The following is a 27,931-nucleotide window of genomic DNA, read 5'->3' on the forward strand; positions in this document are numbered from 1 at the left end:
ATGTAATGAAAAAGTTTGGTTTATTTTACAAAATTATTAACCGAATTTCGGTATGCTTGAGCTGGTATAAAGACAATAGAAAAAGTGTTTAAATCTATAGAAAGAATGATATTTAAGAATTAAATTGTTTAAAAAGTAAAAATGTATTATATTTGCTATATACTTCAGCAAAAAATTCAATCATTTTATTAAAGTTTTTCCATAAAAACAAACATTATTTTTTTTGTTCCAATGAAAAGTTATTGTAATTTGTCACACACACACACACACACACGCGCACACACACACACATACCTTACCTATCTTGCCACACACCCGCACACACACACTATCGTAGTATAACACACACACACACTTAACGCCCCACCCACGAACCCACTTGCTACATAAATAACCAGGGAATTAGAGGCATAAGACAATGGCCGATAAATTATTGGATATTTTCAATGAAAATATACACAAAATTACCCATTTTGTAAACAATATTTGGTGGTTTAAACATTTGGACACTCAAAGTAATAAACCAACCAATTAAAATTCTATGAAAGTCGCCAAAGTTAATTAGCCAACTAACAAAATTTCATTAACTTTGGGAACTAATGTAATAAAAAGCCAAATATCCATTTCCTCCCTGCATACAATTACGTACAGAAGGGTTGTACAGAAGGGTAGTTTTAAATGAAAAGATTTAACAATATCCTAATTTATAAAGTTGTAAGCTTTTTTTATCTGTAGAGAAGGGACCGCTGAAACAATATGGTTCACTTTTACAGTGAAGCTTCTTATAGTTTTTGGGAAAGGGTTTAGGCTATTTTATTTTTATTAAAAAAGTCGTTTGTTGGTTTTAAGCTATTTTTCTGCCCTTTTATAGAAAAATATAAATTTATATTTGGTTTCTTTTTATACATTAAATAATATATATTTAACAACTTAGCCCCCAGGTAAAAATCTGAATGTGTGAGAAAGAAAAACAGAGAGAGAGGGAGAGAGAGAGAGAGAGAGAGCGAGAGAGAGAGAGAGAGAGAGAGAGAGAGAGAGAGAGAGAGAGAGAGAGAGAGAGAGAGAGAGAGAGAGAGAGAGAGAGAGGGGTTATACTCAACAAATGCCTATCTTAGAAAACGCTTATAATAAAAACTTTGGTTCATGGAAAGGATACAAATACAACAAAACCTGCAAACTTGTTTCCTTTCCATGACCTAAAACTTATAAATTATTTTGTGTTTTAAAGCTTATTTTGAATATCTACTATAAGTAGCCCTCTTTCTGTTTAAGTTAATAAATTATATTTAAGTAATACACACATCCTAAATATAAATTGTTAAAATAATGTAACAGGATGTCTGTATGTTTGTCTGTTCTAAAGGATCTTGCTAACAGCTGAACCAGTATGGTTCTCCTTTACAGGGTAGCTCGTCATAAGTTCTTGAAATGTTTATAACTATTTTGGAGGAGAATACCACCACCCTCCAAAACGATTTATACATTATACATTAAAAATTTTAATTTTTAAAATTTTAATTTTTTATGGAAGTTTGAAGCTTTTTTAGCAAGTAGTAATTATTGAGATAGGATGAGGATGCTATGTTACAATTGACAACTAAAAATCAGCTGACCTTATATCCATATTTGGTAATATCTTTTTGATTATCCGTAAAAATCGTTTAATCTCCCCGTAAAAAGAAATTATAAACCTTTTTGGTTAGTTTGATATGTATGTAACAAAAGAATTTATTCTACTCTAAATTTGCAAGTAAACCTTAACAAAAAGATTGTTATTTGTCGATTTTGATAGGTTTTAAGATATGTATAATAAAACACAAAATACATCAATGTTTTCAAGGGAATAAATTCGTTTTTTTAAAGTTTGATTTATTTTAAAATGCGAAGTAATTAAGACTTAATTCTCAAAATAGTACTCTTAAAAAACATTAATCAGTGACATATATCAACTTTTTCCCAGCTTCGTGAACACTTTAAAGCGGTATATTTCTTGCATGGTTCCTTTAATGCTTTACTTAGACAAAATCACCACTTCTGGGATGTGTTTTTTCGATATATATATTCATATTGTGATAATCTTAATCAAATAGCATTTAAGTACGTTCTAATTGCCCTTTAAAGATAGATAACGAATTCTTGCAAATGTCTTTTATAAAAGTAAGGTTGAATTTCCTTCTGAAAGGTTTGTCTTAGCTGTCTTTAATCTAATTAGGGGGTCAAAAGAACAACAAAAATTGATTCCCTGCCGTCCTGCAAGTCCTGGGTTTGCAAGTCTGTACAGCAAAATAAAGTTATATTTTTTCCCTTTAAATTATTCCTTTGAAAATCCCGTTTTTCACATCCAATAGGGAAATCATTTAAAAGAAAATACGCTTAAATAAGAGCAAAATGTATTATAAATATTGAATCGAATTTTAGAATAGTAAATATTGAATTTAATGCTGCTTTTGCAGTTCTTTTAAATATTGATTTAAACTTTATTATTGTTTTCTTGTGGTTTTATTGTCAAATATTCTTTTTTTGATGGAGAAAATGCTATCTGTCCATTTGTCTATGGTTTTCCAACAACCTTTATGAATTTCGCAACTAGCCACTAGGAGTCGAGCAAATTTTAGACGTTCAGCTTCAGAAAAATAAACCTTACTGCTTTTAATTATTGGATATACATTACCTAAAATGATAAATATCCTATTTTAGTTTCAATTAAAATATAATTAAGTTTTAGGATGTCGGAAATAAATTCATGTCTCCTCATTTCTAGGTTTTTAACCGTTTCAGAGATCTCATAATATAAATTTTGTTTTAGTTGGAGTATGAACTACAATGCAATGAAGTTTTGGGATGGAGAAAAAGAGCCCCAACAGTCGAGGTAAAAATATCTTTAATGTAGCTTTCCCTCCAACTGAAAAAGTAACACAAATGAGCATATTTTTGAGAAAAAAATTTAGGCTAAGTATAGTGAACAATGTTTTTTTTGCAACCCCGTAGAGTTAGTAGGCTGCAGGTTTTGATCTCCTCGATGAGGCAAAAAAATAATTTCAAATGGTTAACAGAAGGGTTGGGGTTTGTAGCACACCTATTTGGTTCCAGGGTATATATTAAGATAATTAATTCATATGGTCTTACCGATTACCAGACAGAAAAAATACAAGAAATAAAGCTTCATTATATTAAAAATATTAATAAATATTGACTAATAAATATCCTCCCCCTCCTATATTTGGTTTAATTACTAATTCAAAGGAAACCAAGTGACATATCCACTTGACTTTTTAAATACAATAATTGAGGTTGTTACGGGTGCGCTACTTTCAATTTTTAGAAATATGTCAAATATCTTTTTATGAATAACTCTTCATTCATGGTATTGAATTTTTGAAATAAGTACAAAGAGAAGAGAGAAAAAAATCTTTAGAAATTTTTCTTCTGTAAGTAGCGTATTTATTTCATAAAAAAGAGGCTGTCTGTTAGTCTGTACGCACCAACGTTATCTACACATAATTTCTATACTGTAGAATCTAGAGATCACTATTGTGTATTTAAAACAGGTTAAAGCTTAAAAATTAACCTACTTCAAAGCAAATAGTCTAATAAAATTACTTATTGATATATTGTACCAAGAATTTAAGAAATAATGCTTGTGACTGTTTGTTAACAGGGATTTTTGTTGTATAATATATAAGACTGTATTACCGGATATCCGGCCGGATAATCAAATATATGGCAGCCGGACGGATATTGAAAATGCACTTCGATGACCCTGCATTTAATTGCATATTTCTAAATAAAGATCTATTTTTTTATGTTCAAAGCGCCTGTATGTGAAACTAGACACTTTAATTGACGTTGTCATCCTTGTTTCATAGTAGTTTGATAATTCTATCTATATAACAATAAATTTTATTTAAGAGAATCTTTTGTGTAATTTTATGAAAGAAAATTTTTTGTTTATTCTTTAGTAAAAAATGTAAGGTTTTTAGTCTAGAGCAAAATATCCCAAAAGTTTGTAATTCAAAATGTTTTGGGTGGTTTTTGTTTGTTCTTTCATTTCCTTAAAAAACAAAACGATTTTGATTGTGAATGTCTAACCCCTGATGGGGACCCTAACCCTGTATGGCTCCCTTAATTAGTACATTTTTTGTAGTACAGTTACGAATCGCTTTCATATCTAATAGATCAGTACCATAAACGATCATAAAAAAACATGAATGACATATTTTTATAGGAAGAAAATCTAATATATACTGACCATTACCAATACAGGTTTATTTTCAGGGATTTTCCAAAGAAGTGAACAAATTATGTGATCCAACAGCCCAGGAAATACTGGGCGATATAATTCAGGTATTCATTTTTTGTTAGGTTGCTGCCATTTAAATAAAAAAAAAACGAGTTTTTGATAGAAAGTTGTGTGTTTTGTCAATTTCATTTAAAAGCATATGCTTTAATCAAAAAAATCTGCAAGTAATGACACCTATTTACAATTTTGAACCTGTATATACCCCGTACAAAGCAAAAATCTTTGTCTCCGAGAAACTTTTTTTTTATCTTTCATTCATTTCAATATTAGATATAAAAAATGATTTTACAAATGCACATTCAACAAAAAAAGAACTATTATATAACTATATTTTATTCAATATATAATTTAAAGATTTTAACACAGTACTTTTATACTAAAATAATTTGCAGTTAAATTGGTTAATTTGCTCAAGTTTTATTAGCGCAGCCACTCTGTTATTTGAAAATGTCCGTAAATCCGTCTGCTTCATTTGACACTTAAACCGTAAACGTATATTTAAAGATATCACTAAGCTTTTCATATTCTCCATAGATGATAAGTTTTAAACTTTGAAGTTAATTTTGCACATAATTGCTCTTTTTGATATCTAATTAAATTTCAAGATTTTATATTTTAGAAATTTGTTGAATTGGTAAACAAATTTTGAAAACTTTAATAAGCTTTAATTAGTTTTCGATGATTTTTGGAAAAATAACTTAAGAATTTATGTTCTTTTTAACATGACAAAAAAGTCAGGGTTGGAGGGGACATTGGACTGTTTATTACACTATTCCCAATTTTTTATAGTAGTGTTTTCTTATTCGTTGGCCTAACAACTTTTTTTTAATATAGATTGGTTAGTTCATTAAGTTGAGTGCCCAAAATGTAATTTTTGTGAATCATATCGTATTTGGAATAAGCATCAATTTATCGGCAATTGTCTTATCCCTTAAGATCACTGCAAAAAAGAAGCCTAATTGAAGCAGCAGAAATAGATAGTTTAAATTGGATATTTTGATATTTTTCTGACTAGAGCTAAAAGTAATCATTCTATAGAGTTCATATATGATTGAAACCGGATTTCAGCTGTTTAAATATGGCTAAGAACCGGTTCCAAACAAGCGGGTATTAATCGGTTGCGAGGAGATACTAAAATTAACTATTATTTTTTTTTTCAGGAGAAATACCGAAGTCTTCCCTGCTCCATAATGTAAATTATTAACATATTATTCCTTTTTTATTATTATATGTAAATTTGAAAATATTAATAATATTTAAAATTGTAATATGCATAGATTAACTGTAGAAAAATGGGCAGGTATATTTTTCTCATCACGATGCAAAATTTGGAAATTTGTTTTCCTAATTACAATTATGTCAATTCAAGCTCTTATATTTTTTTCAAAGATATTAATTTGATTTATTTTTGCATAGCTTTCTATGCATATCTAATGGTTTAGAATAATACACTTTTTGACCTAATACAAAATATAGTAGATATCGATAAATTAAGAAACAAACAGAGATTAATTTTCTTAAATCAAAATACAGAAAACAACAGCTGAATATTTGATTTGATTTTTATGCTATTTTAAGGGCCCAGCAGTCCTTTATTTTAAGAACTTTTTGCTAAAATTGATGAAAAACGAAAAATATTGAGAAAGAAACTAAAGTTTTCTGCGGCCCTAGGTCACAGCTGTTAAGTATCTCCTGATTTATGCAGCTTAGCTGCGGATTGTTCGCAGTAAGTTGTGAAAATAGTCTTAACGCGCCTTTTAACCAATTTTGAAAATTAAAATTTATTTGTTGCTGTAATGTTCTATTTTTAGGTTTAAGAAACTTTACCTTTGAATTTTATTGTAATAAAACCTATTGATATTAAAATATTTGCTTCATAAAGGTTGTTTTTCATTTATATTATTGAAAATGAAAGTTGTTATTATTAAATTGAACAATATGACATCTTTATATTTGCCAAGATAAGATTTTAAATATTTGCCATTTCGTGATACATTAGAAATTTTAAGCAAACAACTTATTAATTAAAAATATTAAATGAGCTAATTCTTTTAATAAAGTTTATAAATTGTTTAATAATTTGGACAAATTTTCCACAATTGCAATATCCTTGATTAAAAGATTTGGATCTACTGCAGTTTACGGTAAAATATTGCTGGTAACGAATATTGCCAAAAATCTATTAATTTTAAAGGCTACTAGCCATAGGCGTCCAAGGGGGGGGGTAATGGGCCATTTGGCACCCCCAAACGATTTTGGGGGTGCCGTAGGCACCCCCAAAATTTTTTGAACAATACCCCCCCCAAAAAAAAATTACCCCTACCTTGGGGGTGCCGTAGGCACCCCCAACGATTTTTGGGGGGGTATTTACCCCCCCCAAACCATTTTGGGGGGGGTAATTACCCCCCCCAAAATAAATGTTCTTTAAAAAAAATTTTTGGGGGGGGGTATTTACCCCCCCCAAATTGAATGGGGGGAGGGAGTAATCCCCGCCCGCCCCCCCCTAAACCATCCCGGGGATCTATGATGTAATTGTAAAGCACTGAAGATTCCATAAAATAGATACCTAACTAAATTAAATATTTCATTAAATAATGAAAAAGAATTTCTATAGGCGATTTCTTTTGGGAGGATGTCAGGGTGTCTCAAAACTAGTTATAAAACTTACCAGGACCTATAAGACGCTTCACTTTAAAGTATAATCATATTGGTTCATTGGTTAGTGAGTTAATTATTGTATTTTTATGTTCTAAAGAATGAGATACTACTATATATTTGAATAGTAGTGGCGCCCTTAGCATCTAAGAACTCGTGTTTTCTAAAGGGTAAAAAGGGAGGAGAAAAATAGCCTAAAACCACTCAAAGGATTGACCTATAATAGTGTGGAACCATCATGGGATCTATGTGAAGCTTTCCTAAAAAGGAGAACTCAGTATTAAAAGTAATGAAATCTGAAGCTATAGTCAAATAAACCTTACTTACTACTTTATGTTATAGGATAGTACTTATTAACTTAATAGAATAGGTAGGTGCTTTTTTTACATAATTAAATTACCCCCCCCAAAAATTTTACCCCCGGGGTAAATTAGTTTGGGGGGGGTAATTACCCCCCCCAACAGATTTGGGGGGAGTATTTACCCCCCCCAACAGAATTTAGGGGGGGTAATTACCCCCCCCAATCAAATTTTACCCCCGGGTAAAAAATTTGGGGGGGGTAAAAAAAAATTTCGGCGCGCTTCGCGCGCCATTTTACCCCCCCCAAACACGAATTACCCCCCCCCCCTAAAATTTTTTACCCCCCCCCCCAAAAAAAAGCTTGGACGCCCCTGCTACTAGCTGCTAAACGGCTGAACATATCGATTATACCCGCACACCGTTTTAAGCGGTATAAGAAGGCCTACAAATAATCTGGAATAGCCAAGATCCAATGATGCACAGGGAAAGCTACACTGAAGAAAAAACGCGTAAAATAGGCCTTTTTCACGCATTTCTCTGCACTGCGAGATAATTATGGATTATTGATTTATGGCTATTCCAGATTATTTGTAGGCCTTCTTATGCCGATTAAAACAGTGTGCGGGCATGATCTGTACGTTCAGCCGTTTGGCAGCTAGCAGCCTTTACAATTAATAGATTTTTGGCAATATTCGTTACCAGCAATATTTTACCGTGAACTGCAGTAGATCCAAAGATTTATTATAGAGATATTATTTTACATTGCTCATTTGAAGCTTGTTTTAATTTGTATGTTTTTTTATAGACATTTAGTTAAGTACTAAATCATATTTTTATATTTTTTGGTGATTTCTTAAAAAATCATACAAAACGTATTTTTTCTTCACGGCCAAAAACCAGTTTGTTTTCTGTGGAAATGAATACATTTTAGAGCCATGATAAATATTTTTTTTTAATTACCTATTTATGAACATATTCATCTATGTATAATTATATAATAAAACAGAAGTTTGTTTTTTTGATATTATAAATTGTCATACTCATAATTAAAACACACTTAAAAGTAGTGCAACTATAATAAGCAAATATAATTTTGATAATGATAGTAAGCTCAACATTTGAAGGTAACTTCATAAACTACTAAATGCACCCCCTGTTAAACAATTACACCATTACAACTTGAATTCCTGAAATTGAATTTCGATAGAATGACAACAGTTTTGATTAAGTAGATTGATTATTTTACATTAAGCCTGTATTTAAATAAGTTAATGTCATTTTTTGTAACATTCTCAGTCGTTGTAAAGACGAACAAACTCCAGTTATAGAAGAGCTGCGAAATAAAAAAAAAAAATTCAGAAAATGAATCTCTTTATCTTTATTCTTAGCAAAAAACTCTTGTAATGTAATGTTTAGATTTTTCAAGAAAAATCCATTACAATTTTAATATAAAAGTTTAAGAGATTATATGAAAATAAATAAATAGAAATGAATGTTTTTTTCGTACTTATTTGTTAATAGCGAAACTACTCTATAAACCACTATGTCCTCTATGTCGTTGGTAAAATGTTATTTACTCGGCAACTATCTCAGATAGACAGCTCAATGTTGGTCTAAACAATCCCCTTACCAAGGCTCATCTAGTATGCAGCCTTCTCTGTCTGTCGGTCATGCTTTCAACTTATAATTAACATTGTATTTATTTAGCTAAAAATAGATTAATAAGGATAAAACTATTGTTATATTTTCCAATACCTAACATTTTTAATAATAGTATCAATAAGCAGGAAAATTATGTTCTAAAAATATATAGTAAGTGTGGCGACTAAATTGTCATTTTTTAAATTCAAAACCTGATAATGAGAATATTGAACCTATGTATTACACCTAATTACACCTGCACCTTCCTAAAAAGGGTGTTTTTTAAATTTTACACCAATTAAAAGATGTTATAGATAATAAACTAGCCACTGAGGCTTTAGAATTAGAGGCCCGAAGGGTCAGACCCAGTAATATATACTAAAACCACCAAAATTTTGTTTTTAAATTTTCAAAAACCATTCTAAAACCGATGTAAAGCTTTCATAAAATGGATGACCTGATCACAACAGTGGAAAACGAGATATTGGATCGATTAAACAAAAACCTTACTGCTTTACAAATACTAGCGGCCTTGCCCCTAGCATGAAGGGGCTCTGTATTCGAATAGGTAGGGAATGAAAAAATATCATCCTATACTATCGTAAGATAAGAGTAAAAAAAGATATACGTCAATTTGTTATTATTTCATGAATTTTGAAGTTTAGAACCGGACAATTTAGTTGCAATACCCTGTAAATTTAACCTTTTAATGAAATCTTTATCATCCTCGCAAGAAGTCTGGAAAATTTATAGTAATAAATCTTCTCTATCTATATATATAACATCAAATTAAAAATATATGCACAAAGAAGCTGGATATTTTTAGATTCTTAAAATATCTCTCTTGGAAAAAAAGCATTTAATACTAAGAAAGAAACAAAAAAAATAATCTTTACCCAGTTCTGTGGGGAGGGGGCTCCGGAAATTCTCTATCGCAGATACCTGTAGAGATATCAAATAAACTTTAAAACAAAGTTGTTTGAAATTGAAAATAGTGATGGTCGAAATTAAATTCACAACCGTGGCGCCGTAAAAATATTTCTTTTATACTTCTTATTGTAACTTAAAATACCGCGGTTTATTACCAGCATCGGCGGATAAACAGTGCGTGTTGTAAAAACGTGGGAAAAGTATATAGAGATACTGGTAGATATATATGAAATAAACATGAACAGTAAGTTTAGTTAAGATTCATCCAAAAATGTTGATTTTATGACCATTCAAAGTCAGAAGAATGCTTCTGGTACCAGGTTTTTATAATGGTAGGTATAGCTCTGTGACCGGCCGTTATTAGATCAAAAGACTTTGTGTTTCATAGGTATAAAGAAAGAATGTAATTTAATATATTCAGGCACCCTTAAAAATTATTTGGATACAACTGGATTTTGAATTCTAAAAAGGTAAGGCCGAAATTCTCAAAGGTAATCTATAAAAACTCCCCCTTCCTCCCTCTCCTCTGCCAGAATAGGGTTCAAATTATATAGTAACATGAGGAAATCAAAAAAAATTCTGGTGCTGCCAATTTATGTGAAGTAGTTCCCAAGAAAACAATGTTTTTTTTTTTTTTTGGGGGGGGGGGATTTCATTTTTGGTGGGGTTGGGGGTGTCCCACCACCCAAGAAAATAGCTTAAAATCACCACAGGACCAATAGGTATATACACTGAAGAGTAGAATCCGATCGGTTCAGTGGTTATCGAGATCTTAAGGGACGGACGGACAGACATCAAGCTACTTTGTATTATAGATATCCAAACATATTACCGTATTAGTATAAAGTAAAGCGTGAGGAGCATCATTCAAAAAAAAAAACAATTTAGCAAATTTACAGGTTTTAAAGATTAAGCAAGTCAAAGCTTTGAAGAACACGTATTGACTTTGAGTTTTAATTCACACATCTCGTTAAAGGGTATATTAATGTTTAATTAAAGTAATTTATTATTTATAGATTGTCAAGTAATGAAAAGTTCATCCTTTAATATATTATTTATGAGGATTTAAATGCCAATTAATCAATTACTGAAACTTGTTTTTTTTACAGCTGATTTGACATCTCTTAGAAACAATCAGGTGGAAAGCCTTTTAGCGGCACTTTCCCACATATTGCCCTGTCGAGCACTGAACCCCTCTCCTAGCTTTGAAATATTTAGAAAATACCGAGAGCGTTTTTTTTTATATTTGGATAGGTAAGATTAGGTTATATTGGGTATTGGGTAGTATTGAAGAGATCTATAGGCACTGCTGGAAAGCACCTGTTTAGCTTTGATACAGAAGCCAATACTGCCAAGTGGCATCAATTTTATACAGCAGGCCTGCAGCTGCAGCCTTCTGCTATAGTAGTATCTAGAATATTTATGATATTAATCTAACATCAACAAGAAAACGAAGTAGCGGGTTTCGTCGTATTTTCATGGTAGCATTTCTTCTATTTCTAGCCCCTGCAGGGGGCTCTAACCCTGCGGGTCTAATAACAAGCAATCATTAACATTTACCTAAAATAACCTATGAAAAGCTACTGTGAAAATACGACGAAACCCGCTACTTCGTTTTCTTACCATAATCCTTTTTTCTTCTAAATATAAGCTTTATTGCTGGATATTTTTAAATAGGTCTATTTAGTTCTAGTTAAGATATTTATTAAGGTACTACGTCAAACACTAGATACGTCAAACAGTAGATGCGACAAACGCTAGACAGACAAACAGTAGATGCGTCAAACGCTAGACAGACAAACGATAGATACGTCAAACACTAGACTACGACAAACAGTAGAATTTTGTATTTCGCGACAAACAGTAGAATTTGAAAAGTGCGACAAACACTAGAAGCGACATACGCTAGAATTTAAACTTATAAAATATTTATAAATTTTATGTTCATTAATACTAAATTTATATTTCTATTAATGCAGGGATCTAATGGGATAAGATAATTGCCTTAAAATTATATGTACATCCCCTATAGCAAAAAATAAGTGGTCGAAACGTTTGAACACTCAACTTATTAAACCAACTAATCATAATTCATCAAAGTAACAAAAGTTGTTTAGCCAACGATTAAGAAAACGTTCTTTTGAAACTTTGGGGACTAGTGTACTAAACAGCTCATTGTCCCTTCTCGCTTTGCTATCATTGTCCCTTCCCTACGGAAAATGTGATATAGCAATGAAATGGTGATTTTGCAATACAGTTAAGGTTTATTAAATTAAGTCTAATATAAATTAAAAAGACAAAGAATTTTAGTAATTTAATAGTTATTTCTCGCATCGTATTACAAATTATATTATTGTCCTTGTCTTTGAATCAGTGCAGCGATTCATCTGGGGTCATTTTGGGGGAAAATAGGGGAAGGCAGGTAATACTAATTCAAATTTCAATGGAGGTGTTGTCAACCCCTCACAAACCCCTACCACAGGCACTAATAAATAATGATCACCTTATAATTTTAGTCAGTAAGAGGCAATATAATTTAAATTCCGAAAAATTAGTTTGAAACCTTCTGGACCTATATGAAGCTTGACTTTAAAGAAGAACTATATCAGTTCAGCGGATAGTGAGATCCTTTGCTACAGACAAAAAAGCTTACTTCATTTTCTTTTAAAGTTCTAAAAAGAAAAAAAAAATTTTGGGGGGGGTGGGGGAGGATACCCACCACAAAATTAATTAAAAAGCTTTCCTGGAACATATGAAGATTCACTGTAAAGGAGAACCATATCGGTTTAGCGGTTAGTGAGATCCATTGCTACAGACAAAAAAGCGTATTACTTTACATAATAGGATTAATTCTAGCGTTTGTCATATCTATTGTTTGTCGCCTTTAGAAAAAATCTAGTGTTTGTCATATTCTAGCGTTTGTCGCATTCTAGTGTTTGTCGTATCTAGTGTGTGTCGTGTCTAGGGTTTGTATGTCTACTGTTTGTCTGTCTAGCGTTTGTCGCATCTACTGTTTGACGTATCTAGGGTTTGACGTAGTACCATTTATTAAAACTTACAAAATATCACTAAACTACATATTTTATCACGAAACCTTTATCATTAGGTTTTCGACGCTTTTCTAAATTTGTGGCTTTCGTGTCACTATTATAGAAATCTTCAGATCCTTTTTATAAATCCCTACTCATTGGAGAAGAAAAAACATTTACGTCAAATTTTGTCACGTGCGTTTTAATCCAATTTAACTTGATAGAAAGTCAGATTTCATTGTATTTTTAAAGGAAAAATAAAATTGTTTTCAAAATTGTTGATACAATGATTCATTTATAATTCTCTATCATGGATTATCTCATCCTTAAATTTAGTTTATTAGCTATTCATACTTAATATATTCTCATGAGGGTCTGTAAGAAATAAATAAATAAAATACTCAAATAAAGTAGAATAAGATGTTTACAAGCTTAGCTTTACATGAATTATTCTTCATTTTAAAATGTGGATAAAAAGATAATATCCACAATAGCATACATGTTAATGGCAATATTAAACAGGGGAAAAATTATCATACATTAAGCTTGCTAACATTGACATCACTTATTGGTCAGTTTGTTTATCCAGTAGGAGGAGAACGGTTGAAGTAAAGGAGTTTGACGAGGGCTATCGTTGTTTTAGCCAGCTACCAATTTAACTTTATTAGGATACATGATAATATGGTGAGATCTATGTAATAATAAAACCATTGACATCTGATACCGAACTGAATAACTAAATTCAAAATTACAAACTAACCTATTGTCCCACAGGCAGTACAACCGACTCCACATTTAGAGTAGGTTTGCAAAAATAATATTTAACAAGGATGAAAACATCCATGTTATCAGTATTTCAAAAATCAGATAAATTGTTTAATTAAGTCCCATATACAGCAAATTTTGTTTAAATGTTTGATAAGCAACATGTTTTAAATTGACGTATGAACTTTCTTGTAACGATTATAGAGTTGGTACGCTTCTTAAATTGTACCTAACTGTTTAAGGAATTATGATGCAAAGTTTGAAATCGATAGAAAATTTTAACATGTCTAACGTAACCAAAAGAGCGGACGGACCGAACTTATTAATAGAAAGTCTTCGCTTTTAAAAAAACATTTCCATATTAATATTGATTTATTTTTACAAATTTATGTATTGTACAATTAAATAAAAAGTATCTTATACTTTTAGAAAATAACAATTTACATCCAGTGTATTTTACATTTTAACTTTTTAAAAGCGAAGCTTTTCTATAATTAGGGTCGGTCCGTCCGTACGTCCGTACGTCCGTCCGTAACGGATAGCTTTTTTCGTTAATTTAGGCATGTTAGAATTGTCCTATCGATTTCAAACTTTGCATGGTGATTCCTGTAGTAGTTAGGTACGATTTAGAAAGCGTAGCAACTCTATAATCATTACCAAAATGTCCGTACGTCCATTTTAAACATGTTGATTTTTTTACTTTTTTAACTACAAATTTTTATATGATCTAATTATCCGATCGATCTGATTTTTTGTATACTGATTCCTGGGACATCAAAGTACAATATTATAAGCGAAGAAACTCTACAATTAAGTCCTAAAAATGTAAGTATGTCCATAAACATTATTCTGTATTAAGCAGTTTTTCAACAAATTTACTTACGATTTTGCATCGACTCTTATGCATTTATATTCTGATTATTCAGTTCTGACATTATACAAGTGTTAATGTCCGTTTGTCCTACAGTTTCAGTGCTTCGCTTTTATGGATGTTGTCATCCTTGTTTTCATAACATTAAATAATTGCTTACATTATTACTTTTTAATAAATAAATTAAAGCACCCAGCTAAGAAATATATATGACATTTAGCTGAATTTGGCGAATCCCCAAAACTGACAAGTGTTTATAAAAAATATCCCCAATTCCTTATGATAACTAATTATTAGTGGTTCAATTTCAGTTTATCGAAATTGTCACATTTAGTAAAGAATATATGTACTACTATTTTGAAGGATACGATAGGACAATGGAACATAAATTTATCATGCACACCCCAAGTTATAATAAACTAAATATCAAATACAAGAATTTTGAGTCAGCTGCCTACAAACTTTGGGTACCCATATAATTTACAGTCCAATGTCTCCCCGATATCTCTTTAATGTATTTTTCTTAATTAAGGACTGATCAACTTTGTTTCAACAATAATTAACAAAAAAATTACCTTTCTTTTAAAAATAGAAATTAAAAATATGTCTTTTTCTCATTAAGATTTTAATTAATAATAAATTACTTGTTATCCAAACCAATCAGCTTCGCCCCTTACTTTTACAATCTTGCTAGTGTTTGTTTGCTTCAGACTAAATTCGTATTACAAGATAAAAAAAATATGAAGACGAAGAAAGTCAATCAATGACGTCATAAAAATGAGGGATGAGGAGAGGAGGAGTGGGAAAGAAAACCCCTAAAAAAGAGATGGACAATCCCTCGTTTTTATGACGTAACATGCTGATTTTGAAGGACTTTTTTCGTCTTTAAAAATATCTAAATTTAGTTGAGAATAAGTTTTTATTATGCTAGGTTTTCATTAAAACAATAAAAAATTCCACAATCCACTGAAAAAATAGATATTTGAAGTGTTTTTTTTTATGAACAAAATAAACATTAAATAAATTATAATATCAATAACAAGTATAATAACATTCTAAATAGCGAAAAATATACTTAAATAGTTATAAATATTTTAACGGGTTTGCTCATGTTTTTAATATTAATTTAATAGATTTCTCTAATGTTTATTTATTGAAGGATAAAACTAATTTATTATAGAATGTAAGTTTTTTTATTGTCAGAAAATAGAAAAAAAATTTATTTGAAGATTTTTACTAAATCGATTATCAAATAATTATCTTGACGGACGTTTGTTATATCAAATATGTGGAAAAGCTTCGTTTTAATGTATAGTACAAATCACAAAAGCATAATTTGTTATTATTTTTTCATTGGTAAATTCCATTTGAAAGAAAAATATTTTCTTTCTCTATTGTAATATAGATAAAAGAATATACAGGTGGCATCTTTTAACTTATAGATACGTAGTATCTTTACAAATAATATTCTATTTTTATTAAATAATATTCAAAAGTTTAATGTAAATTAAGTAGTGTTAAATTATCAAACAAAATAAAATTAAAAATTTTTTGAAATCTACTTTTTAACTTTTGCATTAAAAAAAATTAATGTGTTCTTCCTTGAATAATTTTGCTCAAAAATGTTAAGAAATTTCCTATACAAATTATTAAACGATAACACAAAGAAAAAAATACCGGATATATTTATTTATCAAAGGAATTTAAATTGGAACTTTGAGAAATTAAAAGATGTAAATAAAACAGATGTAAATATTAATTTTTCATTGAGTTTCTTCGGATTCCACCAGGCAGCATGCCTCCAGGTACTAAAATAAACAAGATTAATTTTAACTTTCATGTGAAGCTCTTAATGGTGCCTATAAAAAGTGACGTCATACTGGCCTACCATTGGTCAATTAAAATGTATAATGGCCTGGCATTGGTGAGTTGGTCTGTGTATTGGCCTAACATTGGTCATTTGTATTGTATGACGTCATAGTCTTTTTAAAGAAGTTGTTATGTTGAACTTTAAAGATGTATTTGTTTTTTATTAAATTATCAAAATTATTAAACTTGATAAAAAAAATTTACTATTGTTACTTTGACTTAAAAGAGCATTTAATAGCGTTGTTAAATATTGAAATAATAGATATTATATATTTAAAAAATGGAAGAATGGGTTTCAGTGCATTACAGGCACTCTGTGAAAAAGCGCTATGATTTTTATAAAAAAAAAAACTACAAAAAGGGAAAATTATTTATCATAATTAGGGATTTATAACAATTTTTATCCATTGTCTTGAAACTTTAGATCCCTGGGTTTAAATGGTTTGACAATAATTGATTGACCCATTGAAATAATAAAAAATTACCTTTACCAAGCTTCCTCAAATCAAATTTCCATCTGGAAGTACTGTCAAAGGAACGTTTCTTTTGATCTAAAGAAAAAAAGATATGAAAATATTGATGACATAATCCCAAAAAGTGAAGCTAAACATGAACGGAGTGAGCCAAACGAAAATTAACAACATTTGAATTCAAAATCATAAAAATTCTCAAAATCAAAATGGTAGTGCGAATGGGGCGCTTGTCCAATATGGAGGTCGCATCTCCAAAAAAAAAAAAAATATTCATAAGAGGATAATACCGATAATTATAAAATGTCTGAATTAACGTTAAGATTATTCATTACGGATTGACTGGCCCTAATTATCGAAAAGCTTTACTTTTTTAAAGCACATAATTAAACAAATTTGATTGCAAAGCTGAATATGAACTGATTATAGACAAAAACTTGAAAGACATTCCTCTGAATTAAACAAAACCAACTTAAGAAAAAATAATTTTATGAATATTTATTGACAATACCTTCGCGTTTTGATTCTTCATATCTGTATGTATGTCTGGATGATCGCCTCTGTTTAAATCAAATCATCAAAATCTTGTTTTTAAATTGTTTTCGCTTATTTACTTACAGTGCAATTCTTTATACAGCTTAAATACCAAAATTAACAGTTTAAAATTCACAATCTTATTAGATTGCACAATAGAAGGGAATTAAGAAAGTAGAAATTTGTTTTTTTTTTATGGTATAATCGTAGACTACAAATCAAAAATAATTAAAATTGATTTTCATTGGTATGATCCCTTTAATATAAATTTAATTTAACCAAACCTAACATAAAAGAATGTTTTTTTTTAGAAGTTTGTTTGTTTTATACGAACATTAAGAAATACATTGTCTTTTAAGATTTTGATGATTTCCTTGTTTAGTCGAGGTGTTAGATAGGCATCTAAACGGGTTTTATCTGAAGAAAAGAAAAAAAAATCAATTTTAATTCTATATTTATTTTGATACATCAAGACTTTAGAAAATGAATTTTTTTATAGTAGCATTCATATAAAAAATAACTATTATCAAAATAAAATTGAATGGGGACTATTCATTTAATCTTCAAAAAAGATTAATTTTTTTTTCTTCATTTTTTTCATCTAAACGACAGGTATATCTTATAGCTAATTTCGTACGTCGAATTTCATACACAAACAAGCTTTTTTTTATTGAAATTATAATTTGTGAAGATTTTTTTTGTTATGGGATACGTTTTTGAAGGTGGGTTGAAGATGTATATTTCTTTAAAATAATGCTAATGTACAGTAAGTTTCTCAGCCTTCATCGAACATACATGGAAGTTTGGAATACTAAAACAAAATACAACTTACAAATAGTCTGAACTAGAAAAATCTGTTTTATAATGAGCTTCGCTACTTGTTCATATGTTCATCCTTGTTTATCTAATCATTTGATGTTTTGAAACCTATGTCATCAAGAGAACAATAAATCTTTGTCTTTTTTGCCATAGTTCATTAGTTTTGAAAGAAATAATAATAATTCATTAAGCTATTCAGAATTATATTCATTAAATATTAAATCACTTTTTAAGATTTGCAAATAGAGTTTTTGTTTTGTTTTGTAAAATCGTATTATACAGTTTTACTCGTTTTTTCTCTCATTTTAGACCATCATTAAACAGGGATTTAATTTATTTTAACAAAAAGTTGATTCATTTTTAAAAGCTTTGTGCAAAAGTAATTGGATGTTTAATTAACCATGTCATAATTAAGATCTCAAAAGTAGCTTGACTTGTATGTACTAATGTAATTTTTTTATATATCCTGGTAGGTTTTAGGCTATGTTGTTAGTCAAACAACCAAAAAATCTGTCTTGTGTATATGAATAAGCATTTAAATGCATAAGAAGTTTTAAATTGAATAGTAGCTTTGTTTCGCTGAAGATTATCTTTTAATATCTCTTCCTACGCAAACATAACATTTTAATTGTTATTTAAAATACTAATTTTGAAATTTAATCTAAAAGCTGTAAGGTACAATCCTTAAAATAAAGTAACAGCTTGTTTGTTGGTCTGTTTTGCCTTTTCTTTTTCACTTTCTATTTTCTATCTTACTAGCTATCTATATTTTATTCTTACTTGCATATTTGGAAGCTTCTGATGAAGTAAGGGAACATTTTCTTATTAATTTATCTTGAACCTGAAAAAAAGGAATTTTAAATTTTTTTTGACGGTTTCCTTTAAAGTGCCTTGTAAAGCACACAACCCTCTATTTTGAGAAGAATGATAAAGAATGGGGTGAGGGGGTCGTGTGTTTGTTTTCAACTCTAGGTTTAGCTATATTGGGTAATTGGTAGCAGGGTTTTGTCATAAGAAAAGAAACTATATCTCTCGACCCATTGTAAATCTTTTTTCAAAAATAAGGTTAGGGGGGCTGGGGGATTATGCACATTTTTTTTGGAAAATGTATTTGCATTTTTCGGATGCTTTATAAAAAGAAATAATAAAGAGACATATAAAAAAATTTAACACTCATTCAGATTTTTTTGAGACAATATGAAAAAAATAACTTACATGATCAAAGCTCTTGCTTCTATTTCCATTAGAAGGAGATGGGGTTTGTCCCTCTGTCAGCTTTGCCTTGGCTTCCAACAGGTCTGACAGTAACTGCTCTATAATATATATATATATAAGAGGTTAACTCACAAACAAAATATGAATTTTACATATTTATTCAGACATTACAAATTGTTTCGTGCATGTTTGCACTCTTCAGATGTCAATATATATATTCATATACTTAAAAGCAAAACAACATTTTATCTTTAATTTTTTTTTCTTTCACTCAGAGTTTCATGCTTCTGCAATCATCAGAAAGTTATATATAGATAGATAGATAGATAGATAGATAGATAGATAGATAGATAGATAGATAGATAGATAGATAGATAGATAGATAGATAGATAGATAGATAGATAGATAGATAGATAGATAGATAGATAGATAGATAGATAGATAGATAGATAGATAGATAGATAGATAGATAGATAGATAGATAGATAGATAGATAGATAGATAGATAGATAGATAGATAGATAGATAGATAGATAGATAGATAGATAGATAGATAGATAGATAGATAGATAGATAGATAGATAGATAGATAGATAGATAGATAGATAGATAGATAGATATATAGATAGATAGATAGATAGATAGATAGATAGATAGATATATAGATAGATAGATAGATAGATAGATAGATAGATAGATAGATAGATAGATAGTTAGATAGATAGATAGATAGATAGATAGATAGATAGATAGATAGATAGATAAAAAGATAGATAGATAGATAAAAAAATAGATAGATAGATAGGTAGGTCATATTACCTGCAGAATCAACAACAATGCTAGCTTGTTTTTTCAAAGGTGGTTTGCCATCACCCAAGTCCAGACTTTTCTGTTTAAATTGCCACTAAAAATTCACATAATTATGTTCAAAATTGATTCATCTACAGTTATCGAATCTAAAAAAGCCTTTGGTAAAAGATTATAGTTTTTTTTCTTTAATTTTTTAAAATGTAGATGAATATAAAAAAGTTACATTGAGACAAAATCAGCAGAATTTCTTGTTTACTGCAAATAAGAAAATTAAAAGTATCTCTTGAAAAAAAACAATATCTTATTCTTAAGGATTTCATATAATATATGTACAAAATATTTTATATACTAGGAACGTAAATCTTTTAAAAATATAATTTTCGTGTTGTAATTGCAAAAAAACCATTATTTTGTGTCCAAAATATTTTTACAAAAATATTTATTTCTTAAGAAAATACTATAAGAGGAGAAAAAAATCTGATTATAATATTATTATTGCAACGGAAAAAAAGTACGGAAAACGGCATTGCATGGCTTTCCATCAAAAATAAATCTTTAGAGTTTTACATAGGATCTTTAATTTTTTGTCCATTGATTAAAGCAAACGAATTCTTCGTGTAATTTTCTTGTTCTTATGTGCAAAGAAGTTTATTATTAAAAAGTAAATAATTTTTCTATTATGATTTATTTTTCTTGAATATACCTTTAATTGCTATGCTGATTTTTGCTTTGGATACGTAAAATGTTTAATTGCACTGTTTATTTGTATAAGACTAAAACAGATCGCTGATTTTGCAAACTTTAATTTCAAATCAAGTTTCATTTATTTAAAAAAAACATTAGGTAAGTTATTTTTATGCAACGCTTCAAAGTTTATAAAAAAAGGTGCAAAGGTTCTCTATAAACTAAATTGACCAAGCTAAATTTGCTTAATTCACTTCATTAAGAGATGCGATTGATAATGAGTATTTTTTACTTGAAATATATTTCGGAATGATGAAGTAGACTTTTTCCTTTTAAATTGGGTTGAGAAAGATTTCTAACTGAATAGTTTTTTACTCTATAAATGACTGCATATCTGTCCGTCCGACTTTAGCTTTAGTTTTCTTTGATAATTTGCGTGAATAATTCCCCATTTTAGATTAAGCAAAACGTGCTACGTTTTATCATTTTGTAATTATATTTTTGTTTAGTTTTTATTGACGGAATATTAAGATTTTCACAGTGAAGCTAAATCTTTAAAAACTTCGCCACTGCTGGAAGTAATCATCCTTGTTATTGTGGTATACAATAAGATACCTAAATAGATATATATAGCTTGAAAGATATACATTATTTACCTTAAGCATACTCCGTGACACGAGAGTGGAAGGGGGGTTCTTTTTAGAAAACAGTATGATCTGAAAAAAAACATGTTTCTTAGGTAAATTATTTTTGTCAGAAAGGATTATGTTTACTGCATTTTAAGGCGCTTCTAACAGTAACAAGCCCTTTTCACTCCACAGAGGGAGCATAGGCCGCTGACAATTTTTCAGTGTTTCTGTGAAGCCCTATGATTACGGTGTAAAGCATCCATTTGCCCTCCAGATGCTTCTAAAAGTCCTTAAAAACACTCCTTTTGCAAATTTGCAGTGGTACTTATTTGGGAAGCTTTTTTAATATCTTAACATTATCAGACAACAATACATACAATTAAATTTTTAAAATCTTTATCTTAGTAATTATTTTGAAATATAATTTGTTTCAATAATATAGTAAAGTGGTATAAAATTTTAAATAAGATACAAGGTTTCAAATCTTTTTTTTATTTATAAGTGTTATCACTTTAAGGTTAAGTTATCGAATGAAGCTAAAAAAAGCCTATGATAAAAGTTTACCTCTTAATTCATGTCAAAAGTATATTTCTTCCTCTCTCTATGTGTCTCTGTAGAGTTTATATTACTCTCTTTCTTGTTCTCTTTTTTTCGGATGTTTCTCTTATTTTTTCTCTCTTTCTCTCTCTCTCTCTCTCTGTCCTTCTCTCCCCTCTCTCTTTCGCTCTCTGTCTCTCTCTCCCTCTCTATCTATCTATCTCTCTCCCTCTTTCTCTCTCTCTCTCTCTCTCTCTCTCCCACCTTCTCTCTTTCTCTTTATCTCTCCCTCCTTCTCTCTTTCTCTTTCTCTCTCTCTCTCTCTCTCTCTCTCTCTCTCTCTCTCTCTCTCTCTCTCTCTCTCTCTCTCTCTCTCTCTCTATCTCTCTATCTATCTCTCTGTCTCTCTCTCCCTTAATATCTTTTTTTGACTGCCCCTCTGCATCTGTCTATCTCTCTCAATATGATTGTATCATCTTTTGTAATGTATCTTTTTATCTAGTCTCTTCCCATAGCTGTTGTTTTCTCTACTTCTCACTCTTCTCTTCTTTATTTTCTCCATTTCTCTCTGTCCCCCGTCTCGTTCTCTATATCTCCCTGTTTGATTTGACCTGTTGCTTCTATATATATTCTTATTTATGTATCTTTTAAAAGCGAAGCTTTTCTATAATAAGGGTCGGTTCGTCCGTAAGGGTTAGCTCTTTTTCAAACTTTGCATGATGTTTCGGTAATATCCTCTTAGAAATTTTTTTTTCAATTTTGAAAATTTGAGTTAATGTTCGTTTGTCCTTACATTTCAAAGCTTCGCTTTTATGGATGTTGTCATCCTTGTTAAATAAAGAATTCATCATAATTAGGGGTTGTGTCTAAACCACTTGCAAATTTTTTTAATTTTAGGGACATTTTTTTTTCTTCAAGTGAGTGCGTGGAAAACTAGGGTGATATATTCAACCTCCCCTAACACTCAAAATACACCACTTTTGTTGACTCTAATCTTCCCCCTTCGATTCACGTTCACTAAGTTTGCACCTCCCCGGCAAAACCCTGTGCATGTCCGTGCTCTTAACTATCAGAAGATTATCATTCTTTAACACACATAATCTAACATTATATATATATAGATTATATATTTACATCTTTTATTTAGCGAAGATACACTATGCCAAAAGCCCATCTCTTTTATACTTAAAACGAATATCATTGTATATTTAAAACTTATTATGAGCTTTTTAAAAGGAAATATTATTCCTACTCCAATTAATTAGGACTAGCAGTGTTTAAACCTGAAAAAAATGAATTTCATATTGTGTCCTGTGTCATTTCTGCTAATTTAAAAAAAATATTACACACGTAAGATAGTTATGGCTAAAAGAATATTTATAAAAATTGAAATTAACGGGAAAATTTGAAAACTAAGCTACAGGCCTAATAAGCCTGTTGACAGAAAAACCAACACACCACAACTGTAGAAAAGCCTCGTCTTTAATAATGAAATTTATCAATTTTGGTATTTTATATATTAAAGCTGCAGTACTGCAAACCTAGCATCTAGGAAAAGGACAGAAAAAAAGCCTTAAACCATCCCGACATCAAATTTTTAAATAAAAAAGCATATAAAATTCGTCATCGTGGAAAACTTATTTTGTTCAGAGGTTAGGTATTTTATATAATATGATATTAAAATTCTTCTAATAGTACTATCCTTGACTCTCTTAAAAATGATAATTGTCTTTGACACTCTACATATCATTGCTCTCTAGATAATTGTAAAAGTAGAGTAAGCTGACGTAATTATTCATTTAAAGATCATCTTATTCACATTTTCTTTATAGAAGCAGAGAAAATAGAAAAACCACCCAGTCTGTCTGTTCTGAAACGCTGCAGAGTCTAGTGGATTTCAGCAACAATATATAGGTGTTTGGCCACATAATAGTTTTTTATCGCATCGTATCATAGACAGCTTTCCAAGGATATTAAAATGAAAATTATAAGAATAAAATCAGTTATGTTATGCCCAAGGACCGAAGGCCTGAGTTAACAAAACTGGTATTAAGTTTATGATTTTTATTTTAATATTCGTTGAGATTTCTATAATACAATGCTATACATGATTTTTCAGTATGGCTGAAAACCGGTTTTAATCCATCAGATATTGCTCGGTTTCGAATCCTTGCAGGAAAATGTTTTCTAGAAACCTAAAGGAATGAGTTTTACCTTTGACATAACTATCATAAAATATATCAGTATATTATCAACTATAATTGCTTTGTTAAAGTCAAAACAACATTTTCCTTTTTATCCTATAAATAGCGGCTGCAATCATAGCATATAGGAGCTATATATTCAGATAAGTAAGGAAAGTAGAAAAATATTATAAAACCAAAATTAGTTTAAATAATTAAATAGCCTAAAACCATCTAGGTACATATAGATAGCATCTATAAAACGGTTCTGTAGTTATCAAAATCTTAAGCTAAAGACAAAGAAAACTTTTATGATATGTTTAAAAAAAAGTTTGCTAGCGCCTTGTGAACACAAGAAGAGCAATATTATTTTGTAAGATTCGCAGTTGAATGTTACTCTTAAATCACATAAAAGGCTTTCCTAAAAAACAAAATAATATTTGATCCACTTATCTTTTAGTTAAGTCAGAAAATTATAAATTCTAAAACACAGAGATATATCAAACCTAGAATCAAACCAATTAATTTTGTTATTTACAAAAAGTAGCAAAACTACTCGTCAAGTTCAAAATTCTGGCCTTTACTAATAGGGGGGGGGGGGGTTGCCCAATAAATAATATGATAATTGTACAAACACCTGACAAGATCTTACCTAACCCACACTTAAACATCTTACTGCTCAAAGCTATGGGATTTTATTAAAATCGTAAGCCTAATGTACTGGAGTATACACAAGAATTAAAAGTACAATTTCAGACAATAATTTCCTCCAATAATATACTGCCACTGAAAGTTGAATTAGTATTTGGTCTTTTGTACATTTTGGTAGATAAACCTTTGTTAAAATGTTTACAAACTCGGGAAAATTCACGCTAAGAAATTATTTAAATAACCTAAAATCACGGACTATTAAATGTTCCTGTATAATACAAAATTTAATAATTTGCCAAACAAAATTTTACTTTCAATTGTCCTCAATTCAATTTATAATTTCAAAAGAAACAATGATGACAACATCTATATAAAAAATTAGGCAAAATTTGAATTTAGAAAAATGTGCAATTACAACACTTTTCATATCGAATGAACAATAAACCTTGTTGAAATATTTATTTTATGACTTATTTTATGACGTACTTTGAAATTTAGACGTAATTCACAAATATTGCATCTAATTGTCTTAGGAATCACCAAAGCTTAAACGGTTATCATGCTAAAATTTGGTGTCTTTTACAGATTATTTATTGTTGCTACGCTTTTAACAATTTACCTGATTGCTAAATAGGTAATACGATTAATATAAAAGGTCTCTATTCATAGACGTCCAAGCTTTTTTATTTGGGGGGGGGGGGTAAAATTTTTTTAACGGGGGGTAATTTGCTTTGGGGGGGGGGGGTAAAATGGCGTGCGAAGCGCGCCACAAATTCCCCCCCCCCCCCCAAATGGGTAATTTGATAATGTATTAATATTTAGTAGTAAAAATGCGCGCGAAGAGCGCCAAAAATTTTTTTTGTTAGGGATTTTTTATTTTGGGGGGGGGTATTTCCCCCCCTAAAATTGTTTGGGGGGGGGTAAATACCCCCTCCTAAATGGTTGAGGGGGTGCCTACGGCACCCCCAAGGTAGGGGAAAAAAAAAAGGAAAAATATAGTTTAAGGGGGGTAATCACCCCATTACCCCCCCCCCTGGACATCTATGTCTCTATTACAACCATTTTAACGGACGAACAAACACATCCTTGAATGTAGAAAAGCTTTTCTTGTAAAAATTAACAATCTTTTGAAAAGGATTTATAGTTCTGAGAAATGAGACAGTTTCCAATCAAAATTGTTTTTGGAAAATAAAATTTGGAGAAATAGATAAACAGAAGTTTATATAATTTACAAATTAAAAATGTTTTCTGTTAGAAAATAACAAACAAAACTAAGGACTGAGAAGAAAATAAGCAAAACATAACAATGTATTTCTATCATTCTGAAGTATAAGATCTCTACAACTGCTGGGTTAATTTTAATTTGCGCTTCATAGAAGCTTCATACAAATCCTGTGATGGTTTTAAGCTATTCAACAATATAGCTAATATACAAAGTAGATCGATGTAGGACCGTTAGTCTGAAGCAACCGGTGGATCAATTTTGGAAAATAATTTGAATTTGTATTTTGTGTCATGTTGTGGTTTTAGGCTATTTTTCAGGAAAGCTTTCTGGTGAGCTGTGATGGTTTTAATCTAATTTTATTTGGTTAAGATAATGGGAAAAGTAAAGAAAGCTAATAATGTAAGCCCGTCAGTCTACATCTAAAAATCTCAGCAACTGCTAGATGAAATGGAAAATTTAAATTTGCTTTTGCAGCGACACTTTCTTCGTGTCCTGTTATGGTTTGAGCTGTTATGGTTTTGAGCTATCTTAAGGCAGACGGCTATGAATCTTTGTATTCTATTTTATTTAACAGACAAATTTATCTGGAAAAAACTCGCTTTCAAGATACAAAACTTTTATATGTAGCATTACTTTCCTATTGTTTAATAAGGAAAAACTATAAGAAAGTTGTATATGGTGTTAGGACAAAACATCAAATTTCAAATTATTTACTTTAAAAAATACATTTTGTTGAATAAGACAAAATTTTGCACACAAAAATAGATGTGACTTCTGGTAGCATTTTTATATAATTGTCTACAAAGATCTCAAGATATTGCAATTTTTTTTCTTTTTCTATTGCCCCTTTGAAATTTGAAGAAAAATAACATGTCAAATTGCAACCCAATCATAGATATTTCCACTGTCTATAATACAAAGTAGAACGATGTCTGTCTGTCTATTTGTCTGTCTGTCTGTTTGTAGCGAAGTATCTCGGGTTCTCCTTTACAGGGTAGCTTCTCATAGGTCCCGGGAAGGTTTATAACTATTTTCTTGAGGGGTTGGACACCCCCAACCCCCCAAAAAAATAAAAAAATACACTTTTTCTTTTAAATCTAAAATACCAAAAAATGGGTTGATCAAACCTCTTGTAAGAGAAAATTTAGGAACTATATGAACATCATATTTATTTGTAAGTAATTGATTAAAAAGATAGAAAACTAGATAGGGTTCGTGATATAAGTAAATTAGAAAATTAGATTTCTGATTTTTTGTTTTCAGTAGCGCAGCAACCTTATTACTTCTTGTATAATCACAATTTTGGACTATTGACGGTTTGTAAGATCTTTCCGTCCAGACAATGACCATCCTAATTCTTTGTGATGCATGTCTACTCTACAATAATTTTCTATCTAATGTCTGTCAGCCCGTCCGCTGCTTGACTAAATAGATTTTATCTGTTATTTAACATCAATAGTAGCGGCGCCCCTAGAATTCTGCATCCTTGGAACTTTATAAAGATGATTAGTTAAAGAGATCTTATCTTATAAACCTATATTACCTTTCTACTTTATAGAAAAGGATACTTTTAGAATAAAAATATTCACTCTTGAGATACTTTTTTTTGTTTTGTTGTGTTACTTTTTGACATACCTATCACGCCACGCTTCAATTGAATCAAGACAAAAGTAAGTGCCGAGCTCTAGGACCTATGTAAGGTGAAATTAGACATAAAACCATGATGATTCCAGGTAAAACCAAAATATTTCAGCGGGATCTTTTTGAGAAAATTAGATTTTAAATTTTCACCCCCTAGGAGTTGCCGTACAAT

At 30.1% G+C, this 27,931-nt stretch overlaps 2 protein-coding genes across 4 annotated transcripts in view; one reads left to right on the plus strand and one right to left on the minus strand.

Annotated features, from left to right (window-relative positions):
* Positions 1-6,178, plus strand: part of LOC145325442 (uncharacterized) — a 30,484-nt gene extending 24,306 nt beyond the window's left edge. The window contains exons 8-10 of one of the 2 annotated variants that reach the window (XM_080168421.1): positions 2,807-2,869; positions 4,276-4,344; positions 5,461-6,178. In XM_080168421.1, the coding sequence (XP_080024547.1) occupies positions 2,807-2,869; positions 4,276-4,344; positions 5,461-5,496 (168 nt within the window). In that variant the 3' untranslated portion in view covers positions 5,497-6,178. The remainder of the gene's footprint in view (positions 1-2,806; positions 2,870-4,275; positions 4,345-5,460) is intronic. The other variant, XM_080168422.1, reaches the window with a different exon arrangement.
* Positions 6,179-14,047: 7,869 nt separating this feature from the next.
* Positions 14,048-22,158, minus strand: LOC145325443 (uncharacterized). 2 transcript variants are annotated; one of them, XM_080168424.1, is made up of 9 exons: positions 22,087-22,158; positions 21,550-21,609; positions 20,219-20,303; positions 19,399-19,496; positions 18,964-19,024; positions 17,738-17,781; positions 17,342-17,390; positions 16,852-16,911; positions 14,048-16,299 (listed from the first exon to the last, which is right to left on the minus strand). In XM_080168424.1, the coding sequence occupies exons 2-9, from the start codon at positions 21,556-21,558 to the stop codon at positions 16,247-16,249; spliced, it is 459 nt and encodes a 152-aa protein (XP_080024550.1). In that variant the 5' UTR covers positions 21,559-21,609; positions 22,087-22,158; the 3' UTR covers positions 14,048-16,246. The 2 variants fall into 2 exon arrangements, with proteins under 2 accessions (XP_080024550.1, XP_080024549.1); XM_080168423.1 differs by having other exon boundaries at positions 14,053-16,299; positions 16,846-16,911.
* Between the last annotated feature and the right edge of the window lie 5,773 nt (positions 22,159-27,931).

Source organism: Acartia tonsa, chromosome 8 (assembly GCF_053477335.1).
Source record: "Acartia tonsa isolate MP-2025a chromosome 8, ASM5347733v1, whole genome shotgun sequence".
NCBI lineage: Eukaryota > Metazoa > Arthropoda > Copepoda > Calanoida > Acartiidae > Acartia > Acartia tonsa.

What these genes read in the sequence shown, in the direction of transcription:
- LOC145325443 (XM_080168423.1), bottom strand. An exon ending in GAAGCAAGAGCTTTGATCAT is followed by an intron (nt 19,025 to 19,398) that starts GTAAGTTATTTT and finishes CCTTTTTTTCAG; the next exon opens with GTTCAAGATAAATTAATAAG. An exon ending in AGAAGCTTCCAAATATGCAA is followed by an intron (nt 17,782 to 18,963) that starts GTAAGAATAAAA and finishes TCTTTTCTTCAG; the next exon opens with ATAAAACCCGTTTAGATGCC.